At 38.7% G+C, this 18,577-nt stretch overlaps 7 protein-coding genes across 7 annotated transcripts; 4 read left to right on the forward strand and 3 right to left on the reverse strand.

Moving 5' to 3' along the window:
- Positions 1 to 120: 120 nt before the first annotated feature.
- Positions 121 to 1,584, reverse strand: RRP3 (RNA-dependent ATPase RRP3; the record flags this gene model as incomplete). The annotated part of the gene is made up of 1 exon (XM_022819072.1): positions 121 to 1,584. The coding sequence occupies one exon, from the start codon at positions 1,582 to 1,584 to the stop codon at positions 121 to 123; it is 1,464 nt and encodes a 487-aa protein (XP_022675675.1).
- Positions 1,585 to 1,981: 397 nt separating this feature from the next.
- On the forward strand, positions 1,982 to 3,403 carry SSF1 (rRNA-binding ribosome biosynthesis protein; the record flags this gene model as incomplete). The annotated part of the gene is made up of 1 exon (XM_022819073.1): positions 1,982 to 3,403. The coding sequence occupies one exon, from the start codon at positions 1,982 to 1,984 to the stop codon at positions 3,401 to 3,403; it is 1,422 nt and encodes a 473-aa protein (XP_022675676.1).
- A 1,236-nt stretch (positions 3,404 to 4,639) lies between these two features.
- On the reverse strand, positions 4,640 to 5,626 carry PIB1 (phosphatidylinositol-3-phosphate-binding ubiquitin-protein ligase; the record flags this gene model as incomplete). Its single annotated transcript, XM_022819075.1, has 1 exon — positions 4,640 to 5,626. The coding sequence occupies one exon, from the start codon at positions 5,624 to 5,626 to the stop codon at positions 4,640 to 4,642; it is 987 nt and encodes a 328-aa protein (XP_022675677.1).
- A 434-nt stretch (positions 5,627 to 6,060) lies between these two features.
- SEC18 (AAA family ATPase SEC18) lies at positions 6,061 to 8,355 on the forward strand (the record flags this gene model as incomplete). The annotated part of the gene is made up of 1 exon (XM_022819076.1): positions 6,061 to 8,355. One exon carries the CDS (start codon positions 6,061 to 6,063, stop codon positions 8,353 to 8,355), a length of 2,295 nt encoding a protein of 764 aa, XP_022675678.1.
- Positions 8,356 to 8,602: 247 nt separating this feature from the next.
- On the forward strand, positions 8,603 to 11,383 carry RPG1 (translation initiation factor eIF3 core subunit a; the record flags this gene model as incomplete). The annotated part of the gene is made up of 1 exon (XM_022819077.1): positions 8,603 to 11,383. The coding sequence occupies one exon, from the start codon at positions 8,603 to 8,605 to the stop codon at positions 11,381 to 11,383; it is 2,781 nt and encodes a 926-aa protein (XP_022675679.1).
- Positions 11,384 to 11,762: 379 nt separating this feature from the next.
- Plekha8 (GLTP domain-containing protein) lies at positions 11,763 to 12,353 on the forward strand (the record flags this gene model as incomplete). The annotated part of the gene is made up of 1 exon (XM_022819078.1): positions 11,763 to 12,353. One exon carries the CDS (start codon positions 11,763 to 11,765, stop codon positions 12,351 to 12,353), a length of 591 nt encoding a protein of 196 aa, XP_022675680.1.
- Positions 12,354 to 13,497: 1,144 nt separating this feature from the next.
- ECM33 (Ecm33p) lies at positions 13,498 to 15,541 on the reverse strand (the record flags this gene model as incomplete). The annotated part of the gene is made up of 2 exons (XM_022819079.1): positions 13,498 to 14,702; positions 15,484 to 15,541. The coding sequence occupies 2 exons, from the start codon at positions 15,539 to 15,541 to the stop codon at positions 13,498 to 13,500; spliced, it is 1,263 nt and encodes a 420-aa protein (XP_022675681.1).
- Between the last annotated feature and the right edge of the window lie 3,036 nt (positions 15,542 to 18,577).

Here is an 18,577-nt window from a genome sequence, read left to right on the forward strand (position 1 = left end):
TTCATTAAAAACAATTAATAATAATAACTGCATTGTCCACTGTATATAGATAGACTAAGGATATAAATACATGAATAGTACGTAGATGGACAGATGTTTGATCTGATTAAGGGTCAATAATTAGCGTTCTTCTCTATCCATATTGTCTTTGAAGGCCATTCTACCTCTTCTACCTTTGCTTCTAGCCTGCTTTTCCTTGTTTCTTCTATTTAATTCCATGACAACCTCACCATTTGCTTTATCGACGGTGTCTCTCAATGCTAATATAGCGTCTTTATCAACGTTCTCCTTAGGTAACTTTTTGCCTAGCACCTCTTCTATTCTTAAGATCAATTCCAAGTCGTATTGAGAAACTAATGAAATGGATTTACCAGAACGTCCAGCTCTTGCGGTTCTACCAACACGATGGATGTATGATTTTGAGTCGACAGGAATATCGTAATTTATTACGATATCGACAGATGGAATATCCAAACCTCTTGCTGCAACATCTGTAGCAACTAGGATAGATCTTTTCCCCGCTTTGAATAAATCTAGAGCACCAGTTCTTTGATTTTGGTTGAGATCACCATGTAGAGCAGTTGCACTGAAATCTAGAAGGTTGCATAGATTCGATATTCTCTCTGCATTTGCTTTTGTTCTTGTAAAAACAATAGTGGTCTTACCGATAAACTCATTTAATAGGTATATCAAAAAGGTATTCTTTAAACCACCAGGAACGACCATCAAAGTTTGAATTAGAGTGTCAACGGTCTGATACTTGTTAGAAACCGCACACTTTACAGGATTTGTAAGTGAAGCTCTTTGAAGCTTATCAATTTTAGAGGTCATTGTAGCAGAGAATAAGTAGGTAGTTCTTCCTTGAGTTGGAATAATTTTCAAGATACGATCCAAGACAGGCCCAAATTCCATATCAAGTAATCTATCAGCTTCATCCATGACCAAGAATTTCAATTTACGCAAGTTGAACCCTTTGGTGTTCTCCAAGTGGTCCATCAATCTACCTGGTGTAGCAATAATAATATGTGGTTTACGCATCAAATCACGAGCTTGGTCCATCATACTCATACCACCAACAATGCAAGTTGATCTCACACCCATTAAAGAACCCAACGAGTCAAAGGTCTCTTTGATCTGTTGAGCTAATTCTCTGGTAGGAGCCAATATACATGCGTAATATGGCTGTTGGTCATGCCATAGTTGATTCAAAATAGGAATAGCAAATGCTGCTGTTTTACCGGAACCTGTTTGAGCTAACCCAATAATATCATTCCCCTTCAAAGCAGCAGGGATAGCTCTAGATTGAATTGGCGTAGGTTTTGCGTAATTCAAGTTTTTACAGGCTTCAATTAATTCTGGGACTAAGTCAAGTTCACTGAAAGATTCAAATGTTTCTTCTGATTCACCCTCACCATCTTGTTCAACTTTCCTAGAATCATCATTCGATCTAATTTCTGGTTCAGAGTCAGAGTTATGCTGAGCAGATTCCTTTTGCTTTTCTAATGCCTTTCTCTTGATCTTTTCAGCAAGTGATAAGACCTCGCTATTCTTTTTACTGACTTGTTTCTTCTCTACCTTAGCCATCTTCTTCTTTCAGTTGTATATGACACCTTCTCTTCTTTCTCTATAAACAATAGTATTCCGTACTCTCTAAGAAAGGCGTAAGTGCTGTTGTCACCGGTAAATTCTCTCGAATAAAGAATCTCATTTCACCTCATCTCATCTCATCTCATCTCATAACAGTATAGTTTGTAACTTTCTCTTCAAATTTTGAAAAGAAACGTTTTACATTATGATTCTGAAAATTTTCTACGCACCGTCAAACTTGAACTGAAAAAAAAAAGCAGAGCGATGAGATGAGATGAGCTAAAGAAACTAATGGTAGGTTAAACTAACATAGAGAAGCAAACAAACTATTAACTTGTTTATATTAAACAGTGGCAAGGTAATAAGCAACCAGTACCAGTAGCTATAAACAACAATGGCTAAAAGAAGAAGCAAGAATAGAACCCATGTTAAGCCATCTCCAGAGGAGTTGAAGAAGATTCCAAAATCCATGGTGATAAGAGTTGGACAGACATCTTTGTCTAGTCACTCTTTGAATCAATTAGTCAAGGATTTCCGTAATATAATGCAACCACATACTGCTATTAAGCTTAGAGAGCGCAAATCGAATAAGTTGAAGGATTTTGTCGTAATGTGTGGCCCATTAGGAGTTTCCCATTTGTTCATCTTTACACAATCAGAAAAGACCGGTAATGTATCACTTAAGATTGCAAGAACACCACAAGGACCAACTATCACTTTCCAAGTACAAGACTACTCCTTGAGTAAAGATATCAAGAAATTTTTGAGAAGGCCCAAATCTCTTGGGAAGGAAGATATTCTAAATCCGCCTTTGTTGGTATTGAACGGATTTCATATCAAGGGCAACGAGGATGAGGAAGCAGCCAACGTAGAGAAGGTTATTGTTTCTATGTTCCAGAATGTTTTCCCACCTTTAAACCCATCTAAAATTCAATTGAACACTATCAAGAGAGTTTTCATGATTAACAAAGATGCAGCTACCGGTGAAATATCGTTAAGACATTATGCTATAGAGGTCAGAGAGGTGGAACTTTCTAAGAATCTAAAAAAACTATACAAGTCGAAACAAAAACTAAGTAAACCGGTGCCGAATTTGCATAGAAAGGATGATATTGCATCATTGATACTTGATCATGACATTGGTGCTTACACTTCTGAATCTGAGATTGAAGAAGATGCCATAGTGAAAGTCATGGATAAAGATAACCAACATATTAAGCATTTACCACACCATGCGTCAAAGAAAAAGACTGAACATTCAACAAAACCAAATGGCGAATCCCATGATAATGACGGTGACATTCCAATGAAGGATGAGGAAGAACAAGTTGAACATCAACAACAGCAAGAGGAGGATGACTATCAATCAGCCCAACAACCAAAGAAGAAGGCTATAAAACTTACAGAAATAGGTCCTAGATTGACTTTGAAACTAGTTAAAATAGAAGAGGGTATCTGTGCAGGGAAAGTTTTGCATCATGAATTTGTTAAGAAGTCTGATGCCGAGATTAGGGCCTTAGAAAAGAGACATGCTGAGAAGATGAGACTCAAGGAACAAAGAAGAAAGGAACAGGAGGAGAACATAGCAAGGAAGAAGGCAGCCAAGGAGGCTAAAAAACAAAGAAAACTAGAAAGAAGAAAGGCCAGAGAATTAGCCAACGCTAAGGGAGATGGATCAGATGCCGACAATTCGTCTGCCTCAGATTCCTCAGACTCTGAAGATTCTGATAGTTCTAGCAGCGAAAACAACTATAGCGATGTTCCTGAAGATTTAGACAGCGATCTCTTCAGTGATGTTGACGAAGGTGCCAATTAAAATACCAAAAAGAAACTATTGGAACTACCTTTATAGATGTAACTAGATTCATACATACGTATTTCATTAGTGTGTACAACAAAACGCTGAATTAATTCACTTTTAATATTTGCCTTAGTTACGCTCTCGCAGAAGTTCTAAGAACACTTGGCAAAACTCTTCTATAGCCTCGTTGCAATGAATCCCACCAGTTCGAAGCGTGTTCAGATAGTCCACAGCTAGCTCTCGTTTCATATCTTCGGTCATTGATGAGTCAGTTGTCTCTCCGATCGAGTTCACGCTAAGAATCCTATATACCTTATCCAAATGGAATTTAACTGTATTGTGACGTAACAGTTCACGAATACGAGCATCTTCAACAGCATATTGATACTTGTCTAATTTTTTATGTTCTGTTTCCGTTACAGAATTAGGCTCCTGAGGTGGTTCTATGGCACCGACCACTTTATCTGATTTATCTGAGTTGGATGTCACTTCTGGCTTGATATTCTTATAGCACTTCAAAGAACAATACCTTACCTTAGTCTTCGGGCATTTGTAACACGCTTCGTTCTCTTGACACACTTCACACTTAACCATGACGCTCGAGGGTCTCCTCCAGATTATAGATTTCCACTATCCACTACCGTTTTGATCTCATTTCAGGTACCAACTACCCTCAGCATCTTATTCAAGCACCAAGCTCATCGCATGCTTGCAATACTTGCCTTGTTCAAACCACCTATAATTTCTTTTTTTCCAACATTTCGGAAGTGTTTCCCAAGTGTTTCCCAGATGTTTCCCTCACTCATCCCATTACCAGCTCACTTTTCGCCATCGTTTTCAGGCTTCAGGCAGACAGACAGACAGACCCACCCACACACAGAGAGCGGACAATTCGACGGGGGGACCGAACGTAATAGCGTAATGCAAATTAACGGGCAAAAAGGATTGTATCGGACTTGGAGCAGAGATCGAATGAGTCCACAAGGATAAAAAGTTTGGAAATATCGTAAAACCGAATGAAGTTACACTAGGTAGATCAGAAAAATGTCACAAAAGCAAGGTTTGAATTGAATATGTAATCTAATCTAGTAGTATATGATAATAATGAATAGTAGAGTAGTATGTTGTATTAGTTGTATAAAATAATAATGTGATGATGAAATCAACAGAAAACAAATGACATTGGGTAAATTAGTTATTAGTAGAAGTCAGGGAGAAAGGGCAGTTCAGAAGCAGGTTGGTAGTTTATGTTTAATAGTATATTGCATCGTGAAAAGGACAGTAGTTTTTACCGAGCATCAGAAGGGATGCTTCAGTGCCTGAATTCTGCTGCATTAGTTTTTGGGACTTCTTCTTGAACCAACTCTTGATACACTCATAATGGAATACACAAAGACATTCTAACCTTCCTACTTTTTCACCGGGAACCATTTCCTCGAAACATATAGGACATTCCTGTATGTTGGTGGTATTTTCCGGTATCTTGTAAACCAGCATTCTATTTTGGTAAGTGGGACTTCCAACCATATTATGCTGCTGCTGGGCCAGCTCCGCCTGTTGAATGCATTCGGTGACATGCTCTTGCTGAGCCAGTTCATTTGTACCCAATACACGTAGATCAAAGTTGCAAATGGGACAGCGCTCGTAATCTTCATCAGAATTAGGCGCTATCTGCCTGGCGCTGCTTCGTTCGCTCTCGGCATCACGCACAGTCTCAACAACGTTATTGTTCTTGCTCACTTCAAAGAATGGCCGTACTGACGAGTTTGCGTTGTCTAAGAAACTAGAGCTGTTGCCCAGGTTTCCGGTACGCGACGAATTTCTCGGGAGTTGAATATCGCCCCATGGAGTTCGCAGAAGCTTCATTTGGGAAAGGTTCTCATAGCACGAATCGCATGTTCTGTAAGGTTCCACTTCCTTTTCCGTAGGAGACTTTACCACCACTTTCACACGATTTTTATCATACCAGGCATACTTGTAACAACAGTTCCCACAATAAATCCTGCCACAGCATCTACAGTGATGTCTTCTCATGATAAAAGAGAATTTAACCCCGCAACTTAAACACTCCGTTACATCCTCATCCTTTTCCCATTCACCAAACTCATTCACATATTGTGTGTTCCGGTGTCCACCCATGCGTAATTCGTTTCTGGACCCCATAGGTTCACCAGCACTTAATGCATCACTCGCATCTTGTAATGATGCTCCTGCCGCTGCTGTACTACTAAAAGCCATCCAGAACAACCACAATAACACCTAATATTCCTACACAAGTCACTCCAAGATACAAATCTACAGTACTGGGATACTCCCTCAACCACTAAAAATACACACACCCACTATAGCTCCTGGTATGGCTCTTTTACTTTCGTTATTTTCACTCGTCTGATAACTGTCTTTTTACAAATATTTAAAAAGAGGGCTTTCTTAATTAAGTGTTTGAAATAATACGATTTTGAGGAAAAGGTATGGAAGAATCATATATTATCTCTTTAAAAAGACACATAGTTGTAGCTTTTCGAGTGAAAAGCAGGTTACATCAAGACAATTGGAAGTTTAGGGAGAAATTACACTTGCTAAATTATTGCCTATTATAGAGTAGGACAGCTTTTTTGTATCTATTTCAGAAGATTAAAGAGCAAAAATAGTAGCCAAGAATCGTGAATATAATGGAAAAGTTCGGTTTGAGTGGCAAGTTGCCATCGTTTGGGAAGGCAACACATACTCCAGCAGTTCCCAACATGTCTAATGTGGATATGACTCCTAAACAATTGCGTGTTGCCAATTGTCCCAACAACAGCTATGCTTTAGCTAACGTTGCTGCTGTTTCGCCTGTGGATTTCCCTGACAACATCTATGTTATTGTAGACAACTTGTTTGTTTTCAGCACAAGACACTCCAATGATGTCCAACCTGGAACCGTTGGGTTCAATGGGAACCAGCGTACGTGGGGTGGCTGGTCTTTAAACCAGGATGTTCAAGTAAGACCATTTGATTTGTTCCAACAATCCGGAAAGCACGCATACTTAGGCTCAGTAGATCTGGAAATCAGTTTCAGGTCAAGAGGAAAGGCTGTCGAGACTCCATTCGACCAAGACGATTTGGCAAAACAGTTTTTAAAAAGTTTTGAGTCACAGATCTTCTCACCAACTCAGTACTTGATTTTTGAATTCAAGGGTCATATTTTCGATTTAAGAGTTAGATCAACTCAGACTATCGATTTGGGAGACGTGGAAGTGGTCGCACCAATATCCACTTCCATCGAATCTAAAGCCATTTTAATCAAACAAACTCAAATAAACTTCTTCAAAGGTAGAGACGGCTTGGTTAACTTAAAATCATCGAATTCTCTAAGACCAAGATCTGATGCCGTGATTAGACCAGATTTCAAATTCGAAGATTTAGGTGTTGGTGGTTTAGACCGCGAGTTTACCAAGATTTTCAGGAGAGCATTTGCGAGTAGAATATTCCCACCTGCTGTGATTGAAAAGTTGGGTATATCACACGTAAAGGGTCTCTTGTTGTTTGGTCCTCCAGGTACTGGTAAAACATTAATCGCAAGAAAAATCGGTACAATGTTGAATGCCAAAGAGCCAAAGATTGTTAACGGTCCAGAAATCCTCAGTAAATATGTCGGCTCTTCAGAAGAAAATATCCGTAACTTGTTCAAGGATGCTGAGGCAGAATATAAAGCCAAGGGTGAAGAATCTTCATTGCACATTATCATTTTCGATGAATTGGATTCTGTATTCAAGCAAAGAGGTTCAAGAGGTGACGGTACAGGCGTTGGAGACAATGTGGTTAACCAATTGCTTGCTAAGATGGATGGTGTTGACCAATTAAACAATATATTGGTTATTGGTATGACTAACCGTAAGGATTTGATTGATAGTGCCTTGTTACGTCCTGGTAGATTTGAAGTCCAGGTCGAAATTCAATTACCAGACGAAGAAGGTAGAGTACAAATCTTTGAGATCCAGACCAAAAAGATGCGTGAAAACAATATGCTTGCATCCGATGTCAACCTCAAGGAGCTTGCTGCTTTGACCAAAAATTTCTCTGGTGCTGAGATAGAAGGTTTGGTTAAGAGTGCCAGTTCTTTCGCTATTAACAAAACTGTCAATATTGGGAAAGGTGCCACCAAATTGAAAACCAAGGACATTGCAAACATGAAGGTTACGAGACAAGATTTCTTGAATGCCTTGCAGGAAGTGACTCCTGCCTTTGGTGTTAGTGAAGAAGATTTAAAAACATGTATCGAAGGTGGTGTTTTCAAATTCTCGAACTCTGTGGAAGATATCTTGAAAAACGGTGCTCGTTACGTCCGTCAAGTCAGAGAATCAGATAAATCGAGACTTGTATCCTTACTAGTACATGGTCCACCAGGTTCAGGTAAAACAGCGCTAGCAGCAGCAATCGCGTTGAAATCAGAGTTTCCCTTTATTAGAATGATTTCTCCAGAAGAAATCGCCGGTATGTCAGAAAGTGCCAAGATTGCATATATCGATAACACTTTCAGGGACGCTTACAAATCACCATTGAACATCTTGGTTATTGACTCCATAGAAACCTTAGTTGACTGGGTTCCTATCGGTCCACGCTTCTCAAACAACATTCTACAAGTGCTTAAGGTGTATCTTAAGAGAAAACCACCAAACAACCGTCGTCTCTTACTAATTTCTACAACTTCTGCATACTCAGTCTTGAAGCAAATGGATATACTCAGTTGCTTCGATAATGAAATCGCTGTTCCAAACGTCTCGAACTTGGATGAACTAAATAATATCATGATTGACAGTGGTTTCCTGGACGATGCGGGCAGAGTCGAAGTTATCCAGAAATTATCCCAAGTTACCGCTTCCCTAAACGTCGGTGTCAAAAAAGTGCTCACAAATATAGAAACCGCGAGACATGATGAAGATCCAGTTAACGAGCTTGTAGATTTAATGGTTCAGTCGTCATGATTCGGCCGGCGCCTGTCCTCCGTCTTCTGTATATATCTACCTCTATAGTATTAAGTATATACAGTTTTGTCGTCCATGGTGATGAATTTCTTTTCAACCTTTGTCTACTCTTGCGACATTGAAAAAAAATTTCAGAGGCTTTAATCAAGATTCTATCATAAGAGTAACTTGTTGATGAGAAGATGAGTGTTAAATATTTTGTTTCACAAAGGAACAAGTGCTCTACTTGCTATAACAGGACATCAAAATGGCACCACCAGCTTTGCGTCCAGAAAATGCTATCAGAAGGGCAGACGAATTAGTGTCTGTCGGCGAGCCTATGGCTGGTTTACAATCTCTTTTTGATCTATTGTCATCTAGAAGATCCCGTTTCGCCGATGCAGCAACCTTAGAGCCTATTATCTTCAAGTTTTTGGAGCTAGGTGTTGAACTTAGAAAGGGTAAGATGATCAAAGAAGGTTTGTACCAGTACAAGAAACACATGCAACATACTACAGAGGGTTTGCACTCTGTTGGTGCTGTTGCCCGTAAGTTCATCGATTTAATTGAGAAGAAAATGACCACCGTGCAAGCTCAAGCGGATGCTAAGGATCAAGCCAATGAGGCTGATGATGATTTGGAAGGTGGTGTTACCCCAGAGAATCTTTTGGTTTCTGTCTACGAACAAGAACAAACTGTTGGTGGTTTCAACAACGACGATGTTTCTGCTTGGTTGAGATTCACCTGGGAGTCTTACCGTACTACATTGGACTTCTTGAGAAATAACTCTCAATTGGAAATCACTTATGCTGGTGTCGTGAACAGAACTATGCAGTTCTGTTACAAGTACAACCGTAAGAACGAATTTAAACGTTTGGCAGAGATGTTGCGTCAACATTTGGATGCTGCTAACTACCAACAGCAAAGATATGGTCACCACACTGTTGACTTGTCTGATGCTGACACTTTACAACGTTACTCTGACCAACGTTTCCAACAAGTTAACGTTTCTGTTAAGCTAGAGTTATGGCACGAAGCCTTCAGATCCATTGAAGATGTCCATCATTTGATGCGTATTGCCAAGCGTCCACCTAAACCATCTGTCTTGGCAAATTACTATGAAAACTTGGCCAAGATCTTTTTCGTTTCAGGTAACTACTTGTTGCATGCTGCTGCATGGGAGAAATTCTACAACTTGTATCTAAAAAATCCAAATGCTACAGACGAAGACTTCAAGTTCTACGCTTCTCAGTTTTTGTTATCAGCTTTAGCCATTCAATTAGATGATTTACCAATTGCAGGTTTCGATCCTCAAATTCGTTTGTGTGACTTGCTCGATTTGGAAAGCAAACCAAAGAGAAAGGACTTGATTGCAGCAGCTACTGACTCTAAGATTTTGGAAAAGGCTGACCCTGAAATCTTGAAGTTCTTTGACATCTTGGAAACTAACTTCAACGTGAGAACTGTAAAAGATCAGTTGTCTGAGTTATTGCCAAAGTTGCAAGACAAGCCATACTTCGCCCAATACGTTACTCCATTGAGAAACTTGTTCATCAGAAGATCCATTATCGAAGTTGCTAAGGAACAGACTTCCATCCACTTGGTCGAATTGCACGAATTGCTCTCTCTCCCAGCTCCATTCGAACTTTCTGTTTTCGAGCTAGAAAAGTACTTGATCCAAGCTGCTATGGATGATTACGTCAGTATCACCATCGATCACGAAACTGATACAGTCACTTTTGCTCAAGATCCATTTGATGCTTGGCAAGCATCTCTTGTCGAGACTGCATCCGATGAGACTAAAGAAAATGATTCTGAAGAAGAAACCCAAGAAGGTTCTGAAGAATCATCGGAAGAAGAACAAGTCGAACAAGTATTCACTCGTAATTCAGAGGTTCGTTCGAAGTTGACTGATTTGTCCAAGATTTTGAAGGCAAACGAGGAATACGAAAAGGGTTCTTACTACCTAAGAGTTAAACTAGTTCGTGAAGAATTGGTCAGACAAAAGGAGGAAGTTATCAAGCGTGAAAAGGAAGCTGCTGAAATTAGAGCCAAGAACAATGCTGAACGTAAGAAGAGAAACGAAGAAGAAAAGAAGCTTGCTGCTAAGAGAGCCATGGAAGAAAGACACAGACGTATGATCGAAGAAAAGGCTGCCGTTGAATCATCAATGGAGAAGGAAGCTGAACGTCGTGCCCAAGAAATGATGGAACGTGAGAGAGAAGCTATTCATGAACAAGAAATGAAGAAGCTTATCGAGGAAACCAATGCTAACGGCGTCATTTACATCGATCCTAAGGAAGCTAAGAATATGACTAGTGAAAAGATCAATCAAATGGTTATCGAACAAGTTGCCAAAAACAAGAAGGACATGACTGAACGTATGACCTTTGCATTCAAGAGATTAGACCATTTGGAAAGAGCTTACAGACAAATGGAGTTGCCTCTATTGGAAAAGGATGCTCAACAACAAAAGGACAGAGATATGGAAAATTACGAGGCTTTCAAGAAGAAGTTAATCGAATCTGCTAAGGCTGACTTTGAAAAGAAGCTGGAGTTACACAACCGTTTGAACAAGATCTATGGATCTTTCAAGGAATACAGAACCGCTGTATCAAAGGCCAAGAAGGAACAAATCGAGCAAGAGAAGGAGTTGAAGAAATCCCAATTGGAAGAAGCAAAGAAACAAAGAATCGAGCAAGTTCGTAAAGAGCGTTATGAAGCTAAGGTTGCAGAAATTAAAGCTGCTATTGAAGCCGAAGAGCAAAGAAAAGAAGCCCTTGCTAAGGAAGCCGAACTGGAAAAAAGACGTGCTGAGCGTGACAGAATTAACAGAGAAAGAGACGAAATTGCTCGCAAGCAAAGAGAAATCGAAGAGCTTCTCGAAAAGAAGAATAGCGCATCAAGAGCTAGCGCATCTCCAATCCCAGCTAGGGCAAGTCCATCTCCTGCTGCTTCAACCTCTACTCCACCACCATCCAACAAGCCAATGTCTATGGCCGAGAAGTTGAGATTGAAGAGAATGCAGAAGGAAGCTGGTAGAGGTTAGAGACTTATGTCCTTACCTAACTTTTTAAAACTTATCTAGTTCTAGCTAACTAATAAGATAGATATATAATAAACACATAAAGAATATCACCTACAATGTGACTTTTTGTTTCTCTTCAATTTTAGCAGTGTTTTTTGTGTGCTTATCTATTTTTTCGACTCGTGGCGAATTTTTCATTCGAAAGATACGTCCGTCGATCAGCCGTTCGAAAAAAATAAATTTAGCTTTCATTTATATACAGCCAATTGTAAAAACAATATGTCAATTTAAGTTACAAGTAGGATTCATGCAGGTAAACGTACATTACAAACCACTTATTTGATCACGAACATAGATAACGTTTAAATCACTCAAGTAATTAATAATAACATCCTACAAGATGTCTACTTTTTTTGATGACATGAAGAGGTCTTTCGAGGCAGTGCCCTTAGATTCTGATAAGAAGATTTCTACACCAGAATTTTTAGAAGCCTCTGAATCCTTGGTTAAATTATTTGACGTCATAGGGAACCCTGCATTTGGTATGGTTCAGAATGATTTGACTGGTAATATCGAGAAGGTTCGTAAGAGATATTTGGCGAAACCGGATGAATCTGCAAAATTACAAGATTTGGTTACCAATGAAAGAGCAGAAGGACAAAAAACAGCCAGCGAAGGTTTGCTATGGTTAAACAGAGGGCTACAATTTACGGCACAAGCTATGACTGAAACAATCGAGAACCCATCTATGGAATTGCCTGAATCATTCACCAATGCTTACAAGAAGACATTAAGCAAACACCACAACATGCTTCTTAAGCCAGTTTTCAAGTTCGCTATGAAGGCTTGTCCGTACAGAAAGGACTTCTTTGAAAAGCTCGGTGCTGACCAAGACAAGGTTAACAAGCAATTGGAGGCTTGGGTTGCTGCCCTCAGTAATATTGTTGCTATTCTATTAGAATTCTTAGCTACAACATGCAAAGATCTATAAGGAAAAAGATATCCAAAACTTTCCGCCCTCTGCTTCATTTACCTTTAGGTATAGACCTTAGAATATCTTCAGGCTCTAGTTCAAAATTTAGCAATACATATCCTTTCCCACTCAGAGAAATTAATAACTTTAGTTTAACTTTTTAGTTTGGTTACAGTGCTATATTTGGACACAAATAATGATTCTACAAAGTGTTTCGTTTTTATAAAGAGCGATCACAAGTAGATATGAGAACCGAAAAGATGATTGTCACAATAGTTATAACTAATATCATAACGGAGGTTCATATCATGATTATAAAAGATAAAATGTATTGTGCTTACACGAAACACTAGATTTAATAATGTCTGATGGCGATAAAGTGACAAACAAAAAAAAAAAAAACTAAAAATATTAGTTGGTAATTTTAATTAAAATTTTGAATGAAGAGAGCATAAAAAAGATGTCCAGCACAGCAGGACAGATCTAAATTAATTGACCAAGTGTCATTGATAACTTTTTTTTTTTGTTTTTATTGAGTTTGAAAGTTTTTTTTAAGCGTATTTTGGGCATAGTTTATAGTTTAGTTCTTAGCCTTCGTTAACAAAGTAGCTTCCTTTTACACGAAAACAAAAAATGTGAAGGGATACAATCCCCACCTATACCACTTTGAGGCGGAGAAAAGAATCTTCTAATTTTCCTAGGATTAAACATTAAAACCCAGCGAACAAGACATAAAAGTTCTCAATAATATTCAACATCAATGTAAATGTAATTGATACAAGAGAACCACCACATATAATTTTTTTTTCGTTTTGTTTTGTTTTGAAATTTGCAGATAGTATTAGTTTCCTGCTTCCAAATAAACAACTCTATTTACTAGAGTTGCTATTCGAGTGTGAATCCAAAGAGCTATGACATAAAAAACTAAATGTGAATGTATTCTTACAATTTATTATTATTACTATGTTTGTTTTTTTCTTTTGTATCTTATCCTTTATTTTTCTTGTGTGCGCGAGAGTTCCTGATCCTGTTGTTTGTTCCTCATTGATCTTCGAAGGGAAGGTAACTTTGACAACGAAACCTCATTATATAACTACATGACGATTGTTTTTGTTCTTTGTTTTGCTTTTGTATTGTTTTAGTAAATGTCAAACAAATGCAATTATAACAAGGCGTAAGCAACAGCAGCAACGGCACCCATCAAAGAGGAACCTGGAGCGTTGAAGTTGGCGGCAGCGGCACCCTTAGACTTGGAAGTCTTAGAAGTAGAGGTAGCAGAGGCAGAACCGCTAGAAGAGTCAGCAGTAGAAGTGCTGTCATCGTCAGACTTGCTGGTAGCAGTTAGCTTAACGGAAGTGGAAGTAGCACCATCCTTACAGACGAAAGAATCACCTTGGATACCACCCTTCTTTTGCAACTTGTTTAAAGCATCACAAGAGAAGTTACTGGAGGTAGATTCGACTTCAGCACCACCCTTAACGGATTTCAAACTGTTGAAGCCCAAGTCACCGAACTTACCAGTGACGACCATAGCACCACCAATGGTGGTCAAGTCACCGAAAGTGTCAATCTTAGCCAACTTGGAGTTGTTAGCGATAACGAAACCACCACCAACAGAGGTCAAGTTGTCGAAGTTCAAGCTGGTCAATTCATCGTTGGAGACGATGGACAAAGAACCACCAATCTTTTGCAAGGTGGACAAATCAATGGAAGAAATGGAGTTGTTGATGAAACCCAAAGATTCGTTAACACTGCTCAAAGATGCGAAAGAAGCGCTGGAAACATCTCTCAAAGTGATGTTGTTAGCCCATTCCAAGTCATCGAAGGAGATGTCAGCGGATTGACCGTTGAAAGTAACTTCCAAAGCGTTGGTGACGTGCTTCAACTTGGACTTGATGGTAGCCAAACCCTTGTTGTTGTTAACGTTGAAAACTTCAACTTCATCCAATTCTTCGAAACCGGCGATGGATTCCAAAGCAGTGTCTGTGATGATGATTTGCTTAGCAGAGGTCAACTTGGTGATGATAGAAGAGACAGCTGGCAAGGTGATGAATTGGATGGTGTCAACTTCAGCCAAAGAACCGAAGGAAGCAGTGTCCAAAACAGTCAATTCTTGTAGAGTCAAAGTGTCAGAAATCTTTTGCAAAGAGTCAGCAGAGAACTGAGTCAAAGATGTAGCGTTCTTAACAGTCAAAGAACCGTCGATTTCTTGGACACCTGCCAAAGCAGCAGATGCCATGTCACCAGTCAAGACCAAGTCACCAACGATAGTAGAACAGCCGGCGTACTTGTCCAAGTCAGCTTGGGCACTGGCAGTGGCACCAGACTTGATGGAACAAGAGGATGGAACACTGGAAGTAGAGTTAGCTGTAAATGAAAAAAACAAACAAAAAGTGGTGGTATCGTTAGTATCAAGATCGAAGGAGAAAATAAAGTAAGGGAACCCATAATCAATATATGATGAGAAATATCATACAATATGAGCTCTCTCGTGACGACGACAATTTTTTTTATTTATTCTTGCAGTTGTACCGAATCACTTCCCGAAACGTATCACGTGACGGTTCACATATTCCTAAAGGAAATATACTTTTAGCCCATACACCACATTTTGAGTTTAGATCACAGTTTTTTCTTTTGTCTTTTTTTTTTTTTTTTTCAAATTTTCATTTTCGTTTTCTTTGCCCGCTCGAGGTGAATCAATTCCAAAAAAAACCCAGCCAACTTTTTTTCGTCCCGTGCAAAATCTCTAGAGATTGCGTGGCTGCCCATACCTCCTTTATACCAATATGGAACGGAACAAGCGAATATCGAAAGAGAGATCAATTCTGAAACAGAAAGAAAACGGACAAAACAAAAGCCAACAGCGGGGATTCACAATATAGTATCCTGGATCTTTTCCCAAAAGTGTGTAATAGCATAGTTAAAGTAGATATACGTGAAGTTGAGAGTGAAGCAACAGATCGGTCAACATAAAACGAGCCAAATGTGATGCCAAAACAAGAAATAAAGTAGTACTTCACAGATCTCTATTCGGCAAACTCATTCGGACAGCTCTTTAATTTTGAATCCATTACTGCCAGCACTCATTTCGTGACAGGTACATCAGCATAAAAAATTGAAGATTAAAATCGTTAGTAGTACATACCAGCTTGGACAGATGCTGCTAGAATAGCAGCAGCAGTAATACCGTTTTTGTATTGCATTTTATATTCTAGTTATTAGCGAGGGAAAGTTGGTGCACTGGTAGGTGGTGTACTGAGAAGCCCTTCTAATGAATAAGAAATCTTAAGAAGTAACAAAGTGAAAAAAACAATAAGAAAGTTAGAATTGAAAGGGGACAATGCTTTTGAAGAGTTCTTTAAACTTATATGAATGAAAAAAAAAATTAGAGGAAAAGATATGGAAAGGTTTTATAATATCGAAAAGATCAAAAAAAAAAAAAGTACTGGTTTCGATAGAATCTAGTGTCAGTTTAGGAATTTTTTTTTTGTTCTCTTTTTTTTTTTTGTTCTAATTTTTTTTACTGCGGCCCGGAAACGTAAAGAAGAAAGAAACAAATCGAAAGAAAGAAAAAGATCTCAGTCAGTCATTTTTGTCTGTGAGTGGTAAGGTAAACAATAGGAAACGGCTATCGTGGCTCAGTAGCACGCTGAAGTTTGCAGAAAAATACAAACATTAAACGGAGAATTACATAGGTATACTGCAGGCCAAGCTTGAACGCTTAATTGCAAAGAAAGACGATGAATTTTGGCCCGGTATGATGGCAGAGAAGGTGCTTGCACCTGCAGATCTCTTTGTTAGGGAGTATAATCTGCTGAATATTCGAGGTAGATGTCAGATGTAAGTATGTAGATAGTAGTGATTAGCTGCCAACCGCTTGGCAAGGGGGGGGGGGGGGCCGAGGCGCCGATACATGTATTGGCGCTAATATTTGTTATTGTTTGTTTACTTTCATTTGCGTATTCTCGTGTTTTGTAAACATTGGACCAACATGGCTGAGCGTGGTTTTCTGAGCAGTATTCTCTCATGTAGATATTTTTTTTTTCTTCTCTGCCGGACGTTCCATGACACGACAGTTCGTGACAGTTGCCAGGCGTTTGTGCTTTTGCGATTGCTAGTCAGGGCCTTTGATTCTATTCCCCACTTCCTTGTCTTCGGGCGTTGTGATACATTTTGCTTCCACGCTTTTTGCAGTTACGAACGAACGAACCCATTCATTGCTTAGTTCTATTTTTAGCACTTCCACGACAGTATGTGCATAATTTTCTTTCTGCGATGCCAAACTTCCCATTTAAGACAATATGTAAACATTAGTCAGTTAAGGGTGGGAACCGTCACAAATTTGCTGCGGCGATGATTATATCCCTTTGGGAATCATCAGATAAGTTATGTATGAAGCAGACTCACACGACCCAAAATCAATGGAGTCACTCTTTCGCCTGGCACCTAGCAGAATGGAATGGTGGTTGGAGAATGTATTCAACCCGTCGTACAAACATTTTGATCAAAGGTAAACAATAGTTTCTCTACGTTACGCCGAAGTCACGTTTATAAAACATCTAAACATTAAAATCCTGGATCACCCCTTGAAGCGTACACAATAATACTGTTGCTGTATTTAAAGTTGTTTCTCTAGTTATAGTTATATGTAATACTAAAATCATAATAATAATAATAATTATGAGTGGATATTAATTAAGGCACACAGGCAGTGAATGTACATATCAAACCAATATACCATATACCTCACTCCATATTGTATGTCTAAAAATGATTAGCACCCTGATCTGCTCATTACGAACTGAATCACAAAAAGAGTTAGACTCTCTTCACGACTTGCGTCTCGCTCTTACTTTTTTTTTATTATTTTATCTTCATACCTTTTAGGGGAAGTAGATAGATTAACAGCAACAGCTAATAGTTCCAGAGTGATTTAAAACCACATTATATTAATCGCGCATTGATATAACGGAATCACAGATTCCCAAATCAAGCACAAGGTTGGAATAGAAATCAATCTTGACCATTTTTGGTGTAAATATTTTGTAACAACGAAAAGAGCGAGAGAGCAGGGGATTTGAATGTATAATAATTGAAAATGGGGTAGGGGATCAACAAACAGACGAGAGATGATCAGGTTCCACTGATGCACAAGATCACAGCCAGAAATATTTGTGACGAATATACGTATATCCTTATCACGTGGTTTCTCACTCACCAGTCACCGATTACCGTTCTTCTCTTAACACTTCTGTCCATTAAACCCCTTGGAAATAGAAAATATAAAGAACCAAATCCACAACTTCTCAAAAAAATAAAAATCAATAACCTTTCTTAGTTAGAGACAAGGCGACATGAAATTAATATTATAATTAATTATAATAGTAGTTGAATTAATAGTATAGTAGCGGATGGGGCAATGGTTATAATATAAAGAAAAAAAAAACACTTTAAAAGGAAAATATAGTAGATTCAATAGTGACAGAACGCCTGCTCACCCGTGTCATGAAACAGCATCCTCAGAGTACCGGCAAAACGAAAAAGTAAACGCCCTTTTCTATAGCAATCGTTTTTAACGCCCCTCGTCTTCAGCTCTTGGCTGAACATGTTCGACAGGACAGAGTTGAGTTATCGGTCACGTGCGAAGTTCAAACCGTTCTAGAAAATTTGCTTTAAAAAAAAGAAACGCAGAAAAGTCAATTGATTTTTGTGTGGAAAAAAGACGAAAAAACCCTTACTGTCGCGCCACCCAAAACATAGAAGAGTACGAGGGCACAAAAATAAGGGGGATTTTCTTCAGCAAAGCGTAGCTTTCTGGAATTGCTCTCTTCACATACATTTTTTTTTTATTTTGGTTTGTTCTGACACTACTTTCATGTAGGGTCCACAAAAAGTCCCAAATAAGAAAACATAGTGAAATAAAGCTGAAACATTAAAGGAAACGCCGAAAAGCCAAGAGAACCACAAAAAAATGAACATTAGCAACGCAATAAAACAATACCTGCAACAAACAAATAAACGAAATACATTAAACCAACGCATAGAAAAGGACCAAATAAGCTTCACCTTATAGGAAAATGAAGTGCATATTAAATTAACAGATTAAAGGGTACAGTAATAATCACACATATACACCTCCGAAAATAAAGGAAATATCAATAAAAAAAAAAGGACACTAAAGCTTTTGGAAATACATCCGAGTTCTTGCTTTCTAGTAAAGTAGAAACAAAAACTCAGAC

This window comes from Kluyveromyces marxianus, chromosome 3 (genome assembly GCF_001417885.1).
Source record: "Kluyveromyces marxianus DMKU3-1042 DNA, complete genome, chromosome 3".
NCBI lineage: Eukaryota > Fungi > Ascomycota > Saccharomycetes > Saccharomycetales > Saccharomycetaceae > Kluyveromyces > Kluyveromyces marxianus.